The sequence below is a fragment of the Letharia lupina genome (genome assembly GCF_014066315.1).
Source record: "Letharia lupina isolate WasteWater1 chromosome Unknown contig_2, whole genome shotgun sequence".
Classification (NCBI taxonomy): Eukaryota; Fungi; Ascomycota; class Lecanoromycetes; order Lecanorales; family Parmeliaceae; genus Letharia; species Letharia lupina.
In genome coordinates, this window is record NW_023502971.1 from 2,658,340 (window position 1) to 2,676,387 (window position 18,048).

Consider the following 18,048-nt stretch of genomic DNA (forward strand, 5'->3'; position numbering starts at 1 on the left):
GACTTGAATCGAGAGCGGAGGCTTGCTATATCGAGGATTATTGGCTGTCATCAATTGCTTTTCGTAGACGACTTAGCAAGGCAATCAAAGCCATAGAGGATTGACTCAGTGGTGGCTCGAGAGCGGATGCTACTATCCGTGGGAAAAGGACGAGGCGGCGAGTACCGGGGTGAGGAGCGGCAATCTCTATGGATGGAAATCCTCGGCTTCGATATTCTCACACGAATGGCTCCACTTCCTCTTCATTCCTAGGTCTTCCTCGTCACTGGTGAGGGTCAGCTCTACTATGGCCCTCCATATACAGATATTGTTACCTTTGCAATGGCGCCATTATGTGCGGCTTACTCTCAGACTCATTCTTGAGGGCAGGGGCTCGTGACCTACGTTGGATCCCCTCTGCTAAGTCTGTGCTGTAGGACTGGGCGCCACGTCAACCTGTACGCATGAATCCGCGCTATGTTCATATCTTGCGGACTACTTTCTAGCAATCAAGCATTTGTTTGCCATACGAGCTTTGGTACTTAGAAGTTCTCACCACTCGAGCTGTGGCCAACTTGTCCTCATCCTTCGAAGCTGTCAATTAATCCAACGGCTGCTCTTCCCAAGGCTCTACTTGCTAGGAAATTGGGTTGGGACCCTTATGCGGGTCAAATCACCGCTGCTGTTGGCTTTTCGACCATTGGTGGACAAATTCGTAAGACTGTAGCCCAAATGGGCCATAAGCCGAAGAGGCAGTCTCGTGCAATACACATACGCCACAGTCCATAGGCTCTTCAAATCCGAGTGAGCATATGCTAGAATCCCTCTCTTGAGCAAACCCATCAGCCACCCCGCTGGTACAGGCAAAGATCCCAATCTTCTTCGTCGTACCCAACTTGCTGGCCATCTCTGACTTTCATCCGCTTCTTCATTCATGTTCGAAATCAACAAGCTCCCTCGGGAGCTGCGGGATGGAATCTACGAAGCTGCTGTAGTCGGAGATGTGGTCATTGTCGCCGCCACTGAGCTTCAAAAATGCGAAAACACCTCTCGCTCTACCTGGCAGATACTAAAAGTCCCCCAATTAGGGGAACGGGAATCGACCCGGCAAGAGTCCACGAAAAATTCCGTCACGAACCCTTACCACCGTCAATGCTCTACCGAGGATGCTCCCAACCTGAACCTAGTCCATACCAGCCACGAAGTTTATGCAGAGTGCTGGCCGATCTTTCACAAGCAAGATATTTACGACTTCACCAACGCAGAAACAACAGTCACCGCAGCGTCGATGTGCCTGGCATACCTCAACGATCAATCTCAGCAAGCTCTACTACCGATCCGCAAAATGCACCTAATTATTGGCCAGCCCCTGTACCACGAAGATGGCGGGCTTATCCCTCGACCCCTTTTGGCCCCAGCGGGTCTAACTGTGCGCCGAACCTTCCACAAGGCTATCCTTTCACCAGCTAGTTTTATCTGTCAACGGGACAGTCCCCAGCTTCAAGACAATAAATCCCGGCAACGGCGGTCTTCAACCCTGGGTGCAGGAGATCTGCCAAATTACCAACCTACGCAAGCTGGAAGTGGACGTGAACGTGACGGCCGACAAAGTGTACTATGTAGGGCTCGATGTAGGTTTGGAGCTGATTAACCATCTGCGAGCCAGGATGCTGGCAAACGGGTCAGGGTTGGAGAAGGTGGGACTTGAGGAATTTTTGTACACGAAGAAAGTGGTGGGATGTTTGGCCTGGGTGGCGGTATCGAACTATGCCCTTCTGAAGAAGCTCGATACAGATGGCGATCTAGTGCGATATTCGGCCGAGTTGACCGGAGATGTGATGGAATATATCAGCAACGTAAGGAAAGAATCGTTGAGTTGACCTTGTGGATGGAGAAAAATATGTAGTTGTGATGCCCACTGAAAACTTGAAGTAGGCTTTGGTCCGGCCACACATGAGATTGATCGTGGTAGATACATGTCGCTCCAGCCTTTAGACATACTCGATTGAACGCTATACACCATCTGATCCCCATGCCAATGATTGAGATGCGTACAGTAATCGTATGCTGGCATGAGGGGAGCGCAGGCGGTGAGTATCAGGAGGCGGACTTATCGGCTCCGATGTGCACATATGGATTGGCTTCCCCTTTTCCTCTGTAAGAAGGGCGCCAATTCAAATTCATTCTACGATCTGCCTCGCCACTCAAATACTGAGGGGTAGTCTTAGTATGATCCTCCGTATGTGCATAGTCTCTTCTGAATAACATCGCCATCACATGCCGCTTAATGGGACACGAGTTTCTTCTCGAGGACAGTATCCATCGTCTGCACTTCCCTTGTCAATGCCAAGCTCAGAAACAATCCTTGCCTTGAGACCGCTATTGCAAGGACGCCGCCAACAAGTCCGTCACAGTGTGACACTGCAACGCCCTCAGGACCACAAGTGAATCTCTCGTTCTCAGTAACGGTGAGATTCTGACAGCTAATTTGGATGTTACAGACGAGCTTTCTCTTCTTTCTACGGGTTCATTCGAAATTAGAGCGCCTCTCATACCCCGTCGAACGCCGTCCTTCACGGGTTGGGCACCAGTCACAGCGTCTCTTCGCAGTCTCTCTACCTGCGCTGAAGGCGGTCTTTCTAAGAGCTAGCTGCCAACCACAGCTCCCCTTTCAATTACTGTCTACGCCGGACTGTGTTGAGGAAAAGCCGTACACTTTTTCTCCTCCATACAGGTCCTACCTACTTCAAACGCCACGTTCGGTTGATAAAAGGCCCTCATAGCGGTCGCAAATAAAGCTGTGATACTAGTACCGGCGTGCGCTTACCTCCCGTCATGTTCGACCTAATGAAGCCCCCAGCCGAGTTACGAATCAAGATCTATGAATATGCGCTCGTACGAGACGTTATCGGAATCGTCACCACCGCACATCCTTTCGGAGCACTACACCCTAGGTACAACAAACGTGTGCAGGTTTACTATGAAGAACCCAACCCCACCAAATCTGTAATCATGCGCAGCAGGTGGACATCATACGGAAATGCAGACGTTTTGAGACGCAAAGATCTTCGGAATTTCAAGATTATTGCAGGCGAGGTGCTGGGAGATGAGATCCCGTGGTCGTATGCTATCCAGCCAGACGGCTATCCTCTGATTAACATCTTCCTCACGAATCGCAAAGTTTACTCCGAGACATGAGCGATATTCTACCAAGAATGCTTTTGCTTTCACCATCCCTCATAATACTTACCTCTCCGCCTACAACTGCCTTAGCTTTCTATACGATCGACCATACCACGCTTTACGACACATACACGAGCTTCACCTGCTCATCGGCAACGAACCCCAACGAGCTATACACTTATATCTAACTTGCCCACCCTGGTTGAACCTCATGAATGACATCAGCAGATATATGTCCATTCGTGTCGTAGTCCTATACATCCGTGGAAGGACAGACGACACCCCTGGATACCGATTGCCTTGTTTACCATGGAAGGGATGGCTATATAAGATCACCAGACTGCACGAGCTTCATATGGGCATTGTAAGTGAAAATACTAGCGAAGAGATCATTGCTTCCGTCCAACAGCTGCGGAGCAAGATGATGGTGGGTGGCGAGCAGATGGGGACCGAGAGTTTCACGCTTGGCCGACGATCAATGCCATCCGTCTCGTGGACGGCCAGAGATCCCCCCAACTCACTTGCTACAGTTTCAACCCTTCCGGATATGGAGGAAAACCACTGCTGGTAGGAGCAGCGTTATCGTGATCGGTACCCACCGATGCATTGACAGAAGCCGAAGGACAGAATGTAAGGTTTATTTCGGGGAGAATAGCGAGCGATTTTGGTATCATGCGTTTGTATTTCGGGATCTGTCTGTTGAACTACAGGAAAATGCATGGGGGTTTCGTTGATAAAGGAGGTTGTAGGGTTTGGATGAGAAAGGGCCTTTGGCTTCACGATCTGGACAATTACATCGAGGTTGGATGGAGAGGATTTCGAAAAGCAGTGGACTGTGTTGGGATTAGGCCACATCATCAAGGAAAGAATGACTTGGGATTGATTTTGAATGAATTGAGTTGAATGGGTCTAAGCAGATTCGGATTGTGTACTTTCCAACAGCGCGTTGGGATCTTGTCTTCGTGTACAGTGGGACAACCGAAGCGCTAGGACAAGGCTTACTTGTGACGACAAGGGCTAGAGATTGTCGCGTATCTAGAGCTCCTTGCTCTTGATCCACCGTTGATCAATTCGACGCGCTGAGCACTTGCTTTTCAAGCTTCTTGGTCCCTTTAGCCGTCGTCTTGTCGCGGCCCTTCGCCTCCTTATCTGCTTTCTTCTGTGCCCTCGCCTCTCTAGCCATCATCTTCTCACGTTCCTTCGCTTCCCTAGCGGTCCTCCTCTTCAGCTCCCTGGCCTCTTTGGCCATCTTCTTGGCATGTTCCCTCGTCTCCCGGGCAATCTTCCACTTGAGTTCCCTCGCCTCTCGACGCGTCTTGATCTCAAGTTCCTTCGCCTCGTCAGACTCCCTCCTCAAACGTTCCTCCAACTCTTTGGCCGCCTTCTCCTCCTGTCGCTTCGCGTGCCAGCGCTCCTTCCTCTTGATTAGCCTCTTATCTTCGGCGAGCTTTTCCGCAAAGTCCCTGAAATAGTCATCGACATCTGGTCCCTTCAGTGTCTGATTCAGAGCGGCTTCCATGGACTTATTCCTGCGTCCCAGGTACTTCAATTCCTTCCCTTGCTGCTCTATTCTGCCAATGAATTCGTCGAAAGAGGCCTTATCCTCTAGCAAATCCTGCTCCTCCGACTTTTTGAAATGCTCGCGTTTTGACTTGAACAGATCGAACTTCTCTTCGGCATCCGGTAAGTCCTGTTCACGTCGAGGTCTCATCATCGCGCGCTCAATTTCTCGGAGGTTGGATGCCGGTTCGTAGCGGCGCCTGCAAAGACAGTGGCATTGGTAGTCTCCAAAGCAACTGGTGTGGTCGTGAATGTGTAGAGGTGGATTCTGCGCGGGGGCGAAATGTACCACGGCGCGCGCTTTAGCATTTTCCACCCTGACTTCTTTTAGTGCTTCATAGCCGGGTGGATGGCTACAAGGAACAGTGAACTGAACGGTAGTGAGCCGTCGACAGGTCTTCAACAAACGGAAGGCTTCCTTTGCGTCTGGTCCACGCCACAGGAAATATACCATGGTCAAGTGTTGGCGACGAGTGTATCCAATGTTCTTCAAGAAGCGATAGAGCAGTCCCGTATCCGTGAATGAGAAGCAATTTGTTGAGTAGAAGACATGAAATGCCTCGAAATAGGTTTGTTTTGATACTAGAAGTATGGACAGATCATTGGATTTGACCTGATGAATTACGCCCCATTGAGGATCCTTGTGCTTCGGATTTGGCATGACTGACTTAGTACGGAAAGTGTTGTCCAAGTCAACACTTCCACTTGGCGCCCTGAGTGGACGATTATCGAGGACCTGGGTCAAGCAAATGGACGGATCTTGCGGTGGCCCGAGAACAAAACGGTAGATGCGGTTTCTGATTTCGGGAGCGAGGTCTGGAAATCGGAAAACTTCTACCGGCTCGTTCGCAGGTGCTGAGTTTTCGGCAACAGCGGTGGTGACATACGAAGACTTCTCAGCTTCGTTGATCTCCGAACTAATCTCAGCGGCGGCGGCATTGGAAGAATTATCAGCTTCGCTGATCCCCAGACCACTTTCAGCGACGGCGACATCCGGTGAAGGAGAGGTTTCGGTTTGATTGACCACCGAGCTGCTGTCAATAACGGCTACAGTGTCATGTGGCGGAGTTGAGTTGCCAGCTTGAATGACCACTGAGCTTCTTTCAGCGACGGTGGAATGTGGCGACGGCAAGGATGAGGTATGAGCTTGGTTGATCACTGGACAGGTATCAAACCCTTGGAAACCATGCGAAACGCACTTGAGCATCGCCGTTGTAGGCACGGTATCATGGTTCGCTACCCGACCAGAACATCAGTAAGTCGAGCATAAGAAAGACGTATAGCCTGGCTCACCCATGGCGACCAAAAAAATGCGCAGAAGAACAGAGCTAAAATGAGTAGGTTGGTCCGACGATCATGTGAGCAATGAAAAGTGTTAAGAAGAGAAGGTGCAAGCGAAGAGGCTCTCTGCTAGCGAGGCATGGAGTGTATTGACGTAGACCTAGCCCTTGACAGCGAGAGAGACAACGATGTGTTGTGATGTAAAGGTAGCAAAGTCTGGTGATCGTGGAAACATGTTCGGGGTTGCTCCACAACATCACAACAAGAGCTCGGCTATCGCGCTTATGTTATCGTACACATAAAGCATGCTGTATTCATCACAATGGCATGACGAGCTATCTTTTTGACCTTTTGACGCGAAATGCTAGAATCTTCATTCCGAGAGCGCTAGGTGCTTCATAGAATGCCTCTATTACGATTGCGATGGATTTTTCTTCGTTAAGTCGACATGGCCATGTGCTTGATCACGGTACTGGAATTCATTAAGTCGAAAGGGCCATCACAATGTGGTGTTATCCTCCTCAAACCTTGCAAGTGCCTTCGAATCCGTTATCATGTCCTCTGGGCCAAGTCCAACAATCAACCTCCGCCTTCTCTTTGGGATATTCTGTTTCCCCCTTCACAGAAACGCTCTCCACCTACTCTCAACCATCATGTAGATTGTCGTTTCCCTCCGCGTACATCCTCACAACTCTCAACGCTGGCGGAAGGAGGTGAGTGTTCTCCCACCAACTTGGCATCTTCTAGCCTTCGCCTCTCCTTATCACCCTTCACGCTTGTCTTGTAGGAAACCCTCTCCCGCTTCGTCCTGGTCTCCTCGACCTTTTGCATGCCCTCAAGTCATAGCGACGTTTCGGCGACTGTATTGCACCAGCAGGACGTTGTGCCGCGCCTCCAGCGAGAGTGTCGAGTCAAAGGTCATTTTTCTTGCCACATTTTTGGGGGAGTCCAGGCGAGCAAAAGTGGATTGCGTTTCACGTTCTGGTGCGTGGTACGGATATGATCTTACTTGTGAGTCGCAACCTTCAAATGGGAGTGAGGTTGTCTCTGCATTTATGTCCGGTTGTGTGTTAAGCCCGAGCTTAGTCTTACTTTAGGGCGGTTTTAAATAACTGGCCACTAAGCAGATCATGAAAATCCTCAAGTCACGATATCTCCACAGCGACAACAGCTGTGATGAATCCTGATACGATGCAAATATAGCGCTTAATTAGTTCTACAACAATTACAGCAAGAATTTCCTCAATAAATAGACGTCTGAAACATGATCAGAGGATAAATGAATTCGGGTGATCTTCGGCTGACCCAATATTACACAACCATTGGGAGCAAGTAATGAGGACGAGTCCTCACTGTTCTTCATTCATATACAAGCTCGACTTGATGCGTACCTCTTTATGGACAACACTGCGGGCAACTTCTAGGTGCTCCCGTCCTCACGTATGTCGCCTCGTCGCCGGCCGACGGTTACCATTCCCACAACGCACCTTCCATACCTCCCCGAGTCCTCAACGCGAAGAAGATCCTCCGAATGCGCCTTGGAACCCCTCCGTTGAGCAACCGATAGATGCAACCCAATCAGAACAAACTTCTGTCGTACTAGAAACTACAGCGGAAGACCCCAATGGCGCCTCAGACAATCCCCCCAGGCCTAAAGACAAGAGCAATTACGGCTCGGCTTCAAGGAGGGCTTCAAGGAACATCAAGCCGCGAGAAAAGTCACCGCCAGTGCATATCCCGCCATGGTTCTTAGACCAGAATGTGATACTTCGGGGAGATCGCGCTCATGCGCGGACAAAAGATGGGCCAAGGACACTCATACGACTTGGGGGGCTTCCCTCGGACCAGGTTGCACATGACGAAGAACAAGCTGTTGCTGAGGATGCTAGCTTGAGAAATGGAGCTCCAGAAAATAAAAAGTCTGATGGCCGTCAGCAGGAGACTAATGAGGGTCCGTCCTCGAAGTCTCGACTTACCACGCTCCTATTGGATAACATCATCATGCGCGAAATATCCTCAGTTGTATCAGCTGGACTTCAAGTCTCATCATGGCAGCGTGCAGAAATTGCTGCTTCTCCAAAACCTCACGTCGTGCTTTTCTGCCCCAAAAACGGTGGTTCCTTTTTCTTAGACGTGATTGGGCTTCAATTGGCGGAAAAGAACTTAACAGACCTTCTACGGCTCACACCACAAGACATTGCCGAAATAGGAGGCGATTACATTGACGATCCATCAGATTTCCGGGGTAACACTTTAAGCTCTCTAGGATACGATACTCAGCTGGTCACAGCCATGCGCTTCCCACAAAGGTCAGAAGATCCCCCTGAGGAAGAATACTTCGACGAACCGGAGGAGGAGGACATGGATCAAGGTCCGGGAAAATCGAAATATCCCGTGCATGGTCCTGTTGGTGGGTTCAACGCGATCCACGTTGGGACCTTTGCAGCAAACAGCTTGCAGGACTTCTTCAAACCCTTCGTGTCGCAAGCTGGTTTTCCTCAGCAGCCAAAAGTAGTTGGAATGAAGCCTGCTTTGCAACTGAAGGATACGACTCCAGAATTGAAAATGACCATGCTTGTGGATACGTTGCTCAACGCTGCGGAAAGCAAGAGAGTGGCAGAAAAACCTGCCGAGGAGGCTTCGACCACCCAAGAGCAACCAGAAGCGGCAGGGATTTTGAATTCTACCTCCCAGTCTCCGCGAGCTGAGAATTCCGAAAGTCTATATCGTGACGCCGAACGTGGGTCTGAGGGTTTGATTGTCCTGATTCAAGATTACCTCCAGATCAAAGCGACAATCAACGGCGGCAAATTCCTCGACAAGCTACACGAGGTAGTAGAGGCAAGGCGCCGAGAGGGTCAAAGACTGCTCATCATTGGAACCGTATCGTCTAAAGAGCTCATGTCATCTTTTTCCAGGCTCGGAATCGACCAAGAGCAAAGAGATCCTAGAAATATACCAACGCGGACCATCATAACTCCTATCAATGAACCGTCGCCCGAGCACACATTCGCACGGTATCACAAAGAGAAAACTAAAGGCATCAACATGCGTCATCTCAAAGATATGCTGCGTCGAACGGCGGCAGTACATTCCCAGGTCGCGTCTCTTATCTCAGACAGGACCATCGACGTCGATTCTAAGACGACCTTCTTATCTGGTCTAGAAGAGTCTGTATGGCCACTCGATAGAGTCAGTAGAGCTGCGACAACAAGTTTAGGCTTACTTGAAGGATCAGAAGAAATGACAATCAAGCACATCGAACAAGCATTGGAGATCATTGAATCGAGCGATGACGCGAAGGTTGACTGGGTGGCGAATGAGAAACAGCAGCGAGAGAACGTGACGAAGTCCACTGGTTCTGCGTCCGAAATAGACTCCAAGGATCGTATGCGAAAACTACGAAAGACTTGCAACGAGCACGAGATGAAGCTGTTGAGTGGCGTCGTGGATCCTGAGAATATTAGGACCACCTTCGCTGATGTTCAGGCTTCACCACAGACCATAGAAGCACTGAAGACACTGACCTCTCTGTCACTCGCACGACCAGACGCGTTCACATACGGTGTACTTGCCACTGACAGGATTCCGGGTCTCCTACTCTATGGCCCTCCTGGTACTGGAAAGACACTTCTCGCCAAAGCCGTTGCCAAAGAGAGCGGAGCTACAGTGCTTGAAGTCAGCGGCTCCGGTAATTAAGTTGCTGGTACCTTGCCCAGAATCCTTCACTAACCAAATACAGATGTCTATGATATGTACGTCGGCGAAGGCGAAAAGAACGTCAGGGCCATCTTCACCCTGGCCAAAAAGCTCACACCCTGCATCGTATTCATCGACGAAGCGGACGCTATCCTCGGCGCCCGCTCCGGCGGCAGCAATCGCACCAGTCACCGTGAACTCATCAACCAGTTCCTGCGCGAATGGGATGGCATGACAGAGCTCTCGGCATTCATCATGGTCGCCACTAACCGCCCCTTCGATCTCGACGAAGCGTCACTCCGTCGACTACCTCGCCGCCTGCTCGTCGATCTCCCAGTTGAGAAAGACAGAGAAGCAATCCTCAAGATCCACCTCAAAACCGAACTCCTCGACCCCGATGTATCCGTCTCAGACCTGGCTTCCCAGACACCCTTCTACTCCGGATCCGACCTCAAAAATCTCTGCGTCGCAGCCGCTCTGGCCTGCGTGCGGGAGGAATTCGACGCCGCTGCTTCTCACGCCAAAGACACGAGCAAGACCGAAAAGTACGAATACCCCGAAAAGCGGACTCTGCACACGAGACACTTCAACAAGGCGATGGAGGAGATCAGCGCGAGTGTTAGTGAGGATATGGGCAGTTTGAGCGCGATTAGGAAGTTCGATGAGAAATATGGGGATCGCAGGGGTAGGAGGAAGAAGGGTGGATTTGGGTATAGGACGGTCAGTGAGGGGGAGAAGGCGGGGAGTGATGCGGCGAGGGTGAGGAATCAGAGTTGAGTGGTAGTAAGAAAGGGCTACAATTTTCTTCTTCTTTCTGGCATAGAGAGCGCTTGCATGGGGCTCGAAGAGCCATATGTATAAGAAGAACTGCATGAGCAATTTTCCGTTGCTGGTGTTTTGCCTCCTTGGAAAAATGCTTTCAAGCTCCCGCCATGCCGCTAAATTCGTCAACATTATTCACACGTTCTCATTATGGCGTGAGCTGAAACGTTCCACCCCGTCTCGAAAAGATTGAAACGGGAGACAATCGCTCGGAATGCAGGATCCAAACAGCTGCGTCAAGCTCCTTTTCATACCCAACCCCTAGCTTGTTCCCAGCGATCTACATTCGAATACCTCTAGGACTGAACCTCTGATTAGCGGAGTTCAGGAGAGCATCACGGATCATATTGACAAGGTCAAGTACCTTGATAGAGGCCGGGAGAGCATTGCGGATCGTATCGGCCATTTCCGACACCAATTCAGACGGCGTTATGGCGCCGGCGGCATCTTTGGCGTCCTTTTTGGCATCCCCCAAAATCAAGTCGCTCGCCAGCTCTGCCATGGCGTAGACGCAGGCTTGCAACGCACCACTGACGGGCGCTGGGAAGATACTCGCGTCGACGATTCTTAAACCATCCACTCCTCTGACCTTCAGCTGCCCATCCACCACGTTGCCCATAGCACACGTACCAGCTACATGATGGATCGTGGTTCCGAATCCGGCTACTCTGGCATCTATCTCTTCGTCAGTCGACTTGCTTGTTAATGGTGGGTAACCTTCCGGCGGTGATTCGCATTCGATAACTTCTTGCATAGCTGGTGTCTCAACAACGCGTAGGACGCCCCGGACTGCGGAACGTAGCATGACTTTGTCTGCTTGAGTGGAGTAATACGCTGGATCAACGACCGGAGGATCCTCTGGGTTAGCGGACGAGAGCGTTATGCTGCCGCGGGAGGTGGGCTGGTAGAGCAGGGCTGCAGTGGAGATGTGCGAGCCGTCTATGGGAACAGAGCGATTCGGGCCCATTGCCATGGGGCCGTAGGCTACAAGCATCATGGTGTGCACACGCTCCTTCAACAAGAGTTGCTTTGACGCAGTAAGTGTTTCTCCATCTGCTTGCAAAGCCGGCAAGAGGGCTGAAGGAGGGACGCTGGAGTGCACTATCCATTCCATTGGCATGCCCTCTGCATTGGAAGGTTTATTCTTCCATTCGGGATGGCCCAGTGCTGCACCTTGCTCTTGGACAGAAGGCTTGAGCTTCCAAGCTATGCCGAGTGCGAGATGATCGAAGAGATTGTGTCCAACGAAATGGCTGTTGACGAGTTGGTGGATTCCATGCTTGGCCAATTCGTCTTCGGGACCGATGCCTGAGAGCATGAGGAGCTGCGGCGTTCTGTGAGCTCCGCAGCTTACAATGACTTCTTTTCGGGCATGGATTTGGCGGCCGGAGAGAAGTTCGATGCCTGTGGCGAGCATGTTTCCGGTAGCGAAATGGTCTTTGAGGTTGATTTTGCGAACGGTGGTGTTGGTCATGACTTCGACGCCTTTGAGGGGATAAGCGGTGCCTGCGGGTTGACGAATTGCTTTGTGCCAATTTTCGGTGTATTTGGCTAGGCCGAGGGGGTTTCCGCTATTGGCATCTGGGTTGTCCTTGTGGCCGGCGGCATGGAAGGCATTATAGACGGTATCACGTAGCGGATACTGGCGGCCTGAAACGGTGTGTATTGGACCATCAAATCCATGGAATTTTTTGTCAGCATCAGGATCATGGTGGTGCTCGCTGCGATTGAAGTAGAGCATCATTCGCTGGTAAGTCCAACGATTATCACCGGATGACTTTGCCCATTGCTCGTAGTCGGCTTTATCGCCTCTAGACCACATTCCATAATTGACAGCACTGGAGCCGGAGAGGATGTTGCCGGCCAAGTTTAGGATACTACGGTCGGCGAGTCCAGCCTGGGGGACAGTATTATATTTAGATACTAGATTTGTAGTTACTGGGATGAGAGGAGCCGCCACGGGATTAGTTATTTGTGGATGCTTTTGTTCATCTGGGCCTCGCTCGATAAGAAGGATTGACTTGGATGGGTCGCCTTGGTGGAGGCGAGATGCTACGACACACCCCGCTGTGCCCCCGCCGACGATAATGTAGTCAAAGGTTCGATCCGCCATGGCTGATAGGTATTTTCCCCTTTGTAATTGAGATGTCAATGTCCCTGATCAAGCTTTGTGCGGTCAATAAGTGGTGTATATCCAATTGGGATTGTCAAATGCTTCAGGTCGAAGAGGACCGCTACTCAAATGTCCTCAAGCGCTCCACACCTCAGGCCGTGGGATGCCGACTAACCGCTCGGCCTTACCTTTCAGCGGGAGACGGCGATTGAACGATAGGCAGAGATTGATCGATCTACTTTGCTTTGACCAGAGCTCCGAAGAGAGTATGCTGAGAAAGAGAAGAAGATAAAGACGCTTTGCAGTCAATATCCATATCTCAAGTGTTGCACTTGTCATTCATCCATTCAGCTAATAGGCAGGCAAGGAGGCTGTCCTTCTGGAAAGCAGCTGCCTGACTGTCTTTTTCCTTTTGATCAATTTTCCAAAGACCCATTACCTGAGCCATTCTACAGCCCTTGGGCGATGTTTCGTTAATTATCTTATGGGACAAGTAGGATGGACTCTTGAATCTTGACCAGCTGCCAGGGCAGGTTCTAAGGTAGGCAGTTCATGTCAAGGCTAAGCTAAGCACTATGAGGCCCGCAAGGACCTCCTGGGAAGCCCTAGAGAGTAAGCTTATTTGCTTCCCGCTGCTGGTGCTGGTAGCTGGTCGCTGCGATGTCTCCGGGTGGCCGGAATGCCGTCATTGAAACCAACCGACTTACTTAGATTACCCTTGCTCGTACATGATAAATTGCATCTTACTGCATGATACGGGCGCCGCTGTGAATGGTGAACGTCCACATACACTGGGGTAGTTCCCTAGAAGAATCATCCCCACCAATGCAGAACTCCTCAGCGGACAACCTACCTACCTTGTCTTCCACATCCCTAACGACGGATACCACGGAGAACGCGTCCAGTGGGGGTCACGAGACCCCTTCCCTTTCAAACCAAGTATCCCATCTCCAGAACAGGACTACGAAGAGACCTGTCACTTCGAAAGTGAATGATGAAGCAGTCCGAGCTGCCAAACAGCAAATCCGCTCCAAGCTACGAGAAGATTGGTCTTGGCCCCCAACATCCTCTCCTCCAGACGCTTTGGACTCTCCGGATGCTATTGCTGAATGGCGCGAGCGTGACTCCGACTCTTCACTTGCTTCCACACCACAAGATCCCAACCCCAATCCATACAAATACGACAGCCCAGACTCGTTACACCAACCAGTACTCTCCCGGAAGCGCAAAAGAAGGCGGCGTCTGAAAGAGGAGATGGAATGGAATGAAGGTCTTAGAACATACGTTGAGCGCAGGGATGCCTGGGCTGGAGCGAGAACACAGCCAATGACTCCGCCACCAACAGTCAAATCTCCATTTGAAGCGCCCTATCCACAAGTGCGGCCTCCCCCAAACGGCACATCCTTTACCCCACCCTCTCCCCGTACTGTCGTTCCCGTCGCTCCTCCTATAATGTCACCGGATCTTCCCATTCGCACCACCGTACAACCAGCAACTTACCCCCAGATATACAGCAAAATCATCATTCAAGGCCTCGCACCTACCGTTCCCATAAACCTGAAAGACGTCGTCAAATCTCTTGTTGCTGGGTGGAAGAAGGATGGAGAATGGCCTCCTAAAAGCGATGCAGAGAAAGCTGGCCTGGCGCACGCAGCTACAGGAGAGGGGATGGGTATGGGTATGGGTATGGGTATGGGTATGGGTATTGGTGCGCACCCGAGAAAAGCGGTCAGGAGAAGTGTGGGAAAGGTGAAAAGGGTGCTGGGGTTCGGGCATGGCGAGGATGGGGGCGGAGAAGGGGAAGAGGGAAAACCATTCTGAGGAGCTGGTGGATATGCAAGAGGACACTTGTGCAGTTTGTACAGGCATGGTAAAATGGCGTATCGTTACACATGCATGGTTGATAGCATGTTCGTTGACAGCAGGCGTCTGGATTAATGGACTGTAGATACTGATCTTCTTCTGCAGCATATATTTCACACCTTACGCCCGAGTCATCTGCTAATCGCCCCGTTTCATCTGGACTATTCTCCCTTCTTCCCCCCTGCTTGGTTATGAACTCACGATTCACAGCTCAACCAAGGAGTCTCATCTGCTAATCGCTCCTTTTCTCTCAACCTTGACCTCAGATTCCATCCGAACTGCCCCACAAACCCGGTTCTTCTCCACACCCTTCTCACCATCCGCCCCAACACCCCCCTCCCCCAAAGGTGCCGCTCGTTCCTAGCATTCGTCCCGGGCTTGCCCTTCTTTCCTCCCCTTCAACCCCCCCCCCCCGGATCTCTCCCACCTCGGCATCCAGCGCCGTAATGTCCGTCACTCAACCACGTCCCACCCCCAGCCCCCACCTCGGCTTCAAGACCTGCGCGCTCGGCAAAACTGCCATATTTTGCAGCCGCTGGTAAGGTGTATAATGGATTTTAGGGTGCATGTGGGTTGAATCAAATGTTAGTTAGTTGGATGAAATGAAAGACAGATCGGGCGATCATCAACATACTGTGCTGAAGACATGGGGCCGAAACGCAGACGGGACTCTTCTGACAAAAAGATATTGGCTTAAGCTCACATTTTGGATGGTACGCCCACGGATTAGTCACGTTTGTGTCACGAAATGTGCTTGAGAGCGAAGGATTTGAGGGCAGAGAGCTTAATGGTCATTTGAGCATTGACTTCGTACCTATGGGCTGGGTAGAGGAAAGTGGATTCATTGGGTATTGATATACACATGGGCTAATGGAAAAAAAGATTGTTTGGTTGGGTGCTTCTTCTCCAGGAGTCAAACGACCTTCGCAAAGCTTTATTCCACTTACTCCAGAGACGTTCTACCAAGCTGGCTCGGCATAGGTACTCGACAACCCGTCACACTTTGCTGACACGGGGGCGATAAGCCATAGAGGTTGCACTTGAGGACGCCTTGGTAAGGACGGAGTGGAGAAGTGAGGAGGCTCTAGGCATTACTGTTCTTGTAGTAACGTTCAGGTTGACAAAATCAAGCTTAGTGTTTTGAATGACGAGTTCAAGGACAATTCCTGCTTGTGAATCTATTTTGAACTCACTCCTCAAGAGTCAGGAGACCTGGCTTTGGACGCTGCTTTCCCAGACGGCCTTCCTTTCCACACTGAAATGTCCCTGAGCGGCTGACAATGGAATTAGAGACCTATCGTTCTTGTTCAATCTCTCTTGATCCTAATTCAATCTTCATTCGCTGGAACTCCACCCCATGAAGGCGGGGTTGGACCCCATCAAGATCCAGCGCCCAAGTACTGGGACTGCTGAGTGAAATCATAGGCGGCCCAGTGCGCCACTGACCCCAGGCTTTCTGCGTCGTATGGCCTTGCCCACCAAGAATTTCGATGCTACCATCAGTAAGATCGGTATAGCGTCCGAGCATTTGGATCACATGGATGAAACCGTCATCGTAGACGTAGTTTATGAATCGGTCGCAGAAGCGGAAGTTTCGGAATACTCCTCGCACTTCAACAAGTGCCTGAGTGGAGAAGTAGTCGATGTCTTCCGTGTTGACATCGGCACCGTCTCCGTCAGGCTGAAGCTCGAGCAGAAATTCCATACGCGCTGCTTCCTTGGCCTCGAAAGGGTTTCTTTTCACGACAATGAAAGTCGGGAATAGGCCACTCTTGTCTATCCTGTCCTCAGGAGAACAGCCGAAGCTTGACTAAGCTCCAAGAAAGTAACAGTCAGAGGTACTGACAGCAGCCGGGTGAGAATAGGACTTGAGGTTTTCAGGAGCGGTATCTGCAGCAGAAAATTGCGGATCGGAAGATAGGTAGGCATGCTGCGCTGACTATCAGAAAACACGTAACCAGCAAACCGTGGGGAGCCTTACCCCGCAACTGCGACTGACTTACAAGTCGTCATGATGAGCAAAGAAGGATCAAGTAGCTATGGTAATCGTAGATAAATGAGCGTGCGAATGATTATAGACCGTATGGAGGAGGCTTACAAGATTTGAAGATCTGGGGTGATCACATTCGATGAGTAAAGCATAGAGTAGTGAATGAACCCCTACCAAGCCAATCACTACTCTGATACTCATCTGAGACCCATTATAAGGCTGACTCTATGTTCATCACGGCCATTCTCATACATTCATCAGGTTGTCTGGCTTTTCAAGTCGTTCCACCTCCCGGCCCTCAAAGGATCCAAATTTATAAGCTCAGCAATGTGGTCCTCGATAGCGACTTCTTTCTCAATCGATTCATTTCCAAGATCGCGATATAAGATGCTTAGACTAATCAACGATTGATAGATCCATTTGCAGTCCTCGGCGCCATCGAGCATATCACGGACTTTGAGGATCTGTTCGCGGACATAGGTTGACCTTTCAGTTGTTGTAAGATCCGGTGCCATCGACTCGGCAGCATACTTTGGGTCGAACGTACACATCAGGTACTGGTGGTAGAACCATAGAGATTGGTCCTCAGAACCCGCCCATAGCGCTCGCTCGATCAGCTCGAGTTCTTGCCAGCACATCAGAGGTCGATAAACGAAACTTTCTGGGAAACCTACTCACCTTCGTCCAGAAAATTTCGCCTTGCAAGATGGTCTGCCCCTCTCTCATCGAGAAGTATAGGGATCAATTTGCTCCGATTGTGCCAGGCAGAAAAATTTGACAGGTTCAAGTTGATCATCTTCGTCGTGTACTCAAACTCTATTTCTGTCATACTCGTAACTGAGCCTTCAGCTTGGAGCGCGATACCCTCCAAAGCTGAAACAACGGTCCTTCGATAGCCCCAGCCATGGAAATTCCTGCTGTCAAGACTCAGCATCTTGCCTACTAGCGCAAGCTCCTGCTGCCAGAATTTGCGTGCTTCAAGTACTGAAAGAAGCCGGGTGGAATCTTTGAGGAGCCAGAGACGATAGTTCCATATCCAGTAGCACTTTGGAAACTTTCGCAGCAGAGGAATGAGGAAAGCAAGTTCATCGGAGATGGTATTCATGACAGTTTCATGGTCGGGACCGGCAACAGCGTTTGTAACTTGGGAATCTGGATGCTCAAATTGGTGCTTTAGTATCAGACGGCGATGGTTCCAGATTGTATAGTACTCCGGGTTCCATTTCAGCAATTTGGATGTTAGTTCTAAAGTCTTGGTGGTGCACTGACATCCTCGAATCTAGATACTCGTGAGTATCGATACGGAAATCAGGTTTATATGCCTACTCCATCGTTCACAGAATCTACTAATCCCTTGTAGTCCTTGATCTTCTGTTGCTCTTTCTTCTGGTCCCGATCTGTTGCTGGTTGTACACGAGGTACGCCATGCTGCAAGTTTGCTCGTCAGCGAACGAGATTTATGAGCTTCATTGGGCAACTGCCCTGACATACACTTGCCATATTGCTACACCTTGTAAGTTTGCAGTGCTGTAGGAAAGGATGCTGGAGGAAGTCACGA

General features: G+C 50.5%; 7 protein-coding genes across 7 annotated transcripts; 4 read left to right on the forward strand and 3 right to left on the reverse strand.

Moving 5' to 3' along the window:
* Positions 1-913: 913 nt before the first annotated feature.
* Positions 914-1,859, forward strand: HO133_004824 (uncharacterized protein; the record flags this gene model as incomplete). The annotated part of the gene is made up of 2 exons (XM_037295736.1): positions 914-1,408; positions 1,446-1,859. The coding sequence occupies 2 exons, from the start codon at positions 914-916 to the stop codon at positions 1,857-1,859; spliced, it is 909 nt and encodes a 302-aa protein (XP_037157737.1).
* A 1,007-nt stretch (positions 1,860-2,866) lies between these two features.
* On the forward strand, positions 2,867-3,177 carry HO133_004825 (uncharacterized protein; the record flags this gene model as incomplete). Its single annotated transcript, XM_037295737.1, has 2 exons — positions 2,867-2,874; positions 2,934-3,177. The coding sequence occupies 2 exons, from the start codon at positions 2,867-2,869 to the stop codon at positions 3,175-3,177; spliced, it is 252 nt and encodes an 83-aa protein (XP_037157738.1).
* A 1,051-nt stretch (positions 3,178-4,228) lies between these two features.
* Positions 4,229-6,019, reverse strand: HO133_004826 (uncharacterized protein; the record flags this gene model as incomplete). The annotated part of the gene is made up of 2 exons (XM_037295738.1): positions 4,229-5,880; positions 6,016-6,019. 2 exons carry the CDS (start codon positions 6,017-6,019, stop codon positions 4,229-4,231), a joined length of 1,656 nt encoding a protein of 551 aa, XP_037157739.1.
* Positions 6,020-7,338: 1,319 nt separating this feature from the next.
* Positions 7,339-10,479, forward strand: HO133_004827 (uncharacterized protein; the record flags this gene model as incomplete). The annotated part of the gene is made up of 2 exons (XM_037295739.1): positions 7,339-9,694; positions 9,746-10,479. 2 exons carry the CDS (start codon positions 7,339-7,341, stop codon positions 10,477-10,479), a joined length of 3,090 nt encoding a protein of 1,029 aa, XP_037157740.1.
* Positions 10,480-10,820: 341 nt separating this feature from the next.
* Positions 10,821-12,637, reverse strand: HO133_004828 (uncharacterized protein; the record flags this gene model as incomplete). The annotated part of the gene is made up of 2 exons (XM_037295740.1): positions 10,821-10,826; positions 10,889-12,637. 2 exons carry the CDS (start codon positions 12,635-12,637, stop codon positions 10,821-10,823), a joined length of 1,755 nt encoding a protein of 584 aa, XP_037157741.1.
* Positions 12,638-13,462: 825 nt separating this feature from the next.
* On the forward strand, positions 13,463-14,458 carry HO133_004829 (uncharacterized protein; the record flags this gene model as incomplete). Its single annotated transcript, XM_037295741.1, has 1 exon — positions 13,463-14,458. The coding sequence occupies one exon, from the start codon at positions 13,463-13,465 to the stop codon at positions 14,456-14,458; it is 996 nt and encodes a 331-aa protein (XP_037157742.1).
* A 1,336-nt stretch (positions 14,459-15,794) lies between these two features.
* Positions 15,795-17,990, reverse strand: HO133_004830 (uncharacterized protein; the record flags this gene model as incomplete). Its single annotated transcript, XM_037295742.1, has 8 exons — positions 15,795-16,281; positions 16,347-16,430; positions 16,482-16,537; positions 16,599-16,611; positions 16,779-17,115; positions 17,169-17,769; positions 17,817-17,918; positions 17,982-17,990. The coding sequence occupies 8 exons, from the start codon at positions 17,988-17,990 to the stop codon at positions 15,795-15,797; spliced, it is 1,689 nt and encodes a 562-aa protein (XP_037157743.1).
* Between the last annotated feature and the right edge of the window lie 58 nt (positions 17,991-18,048).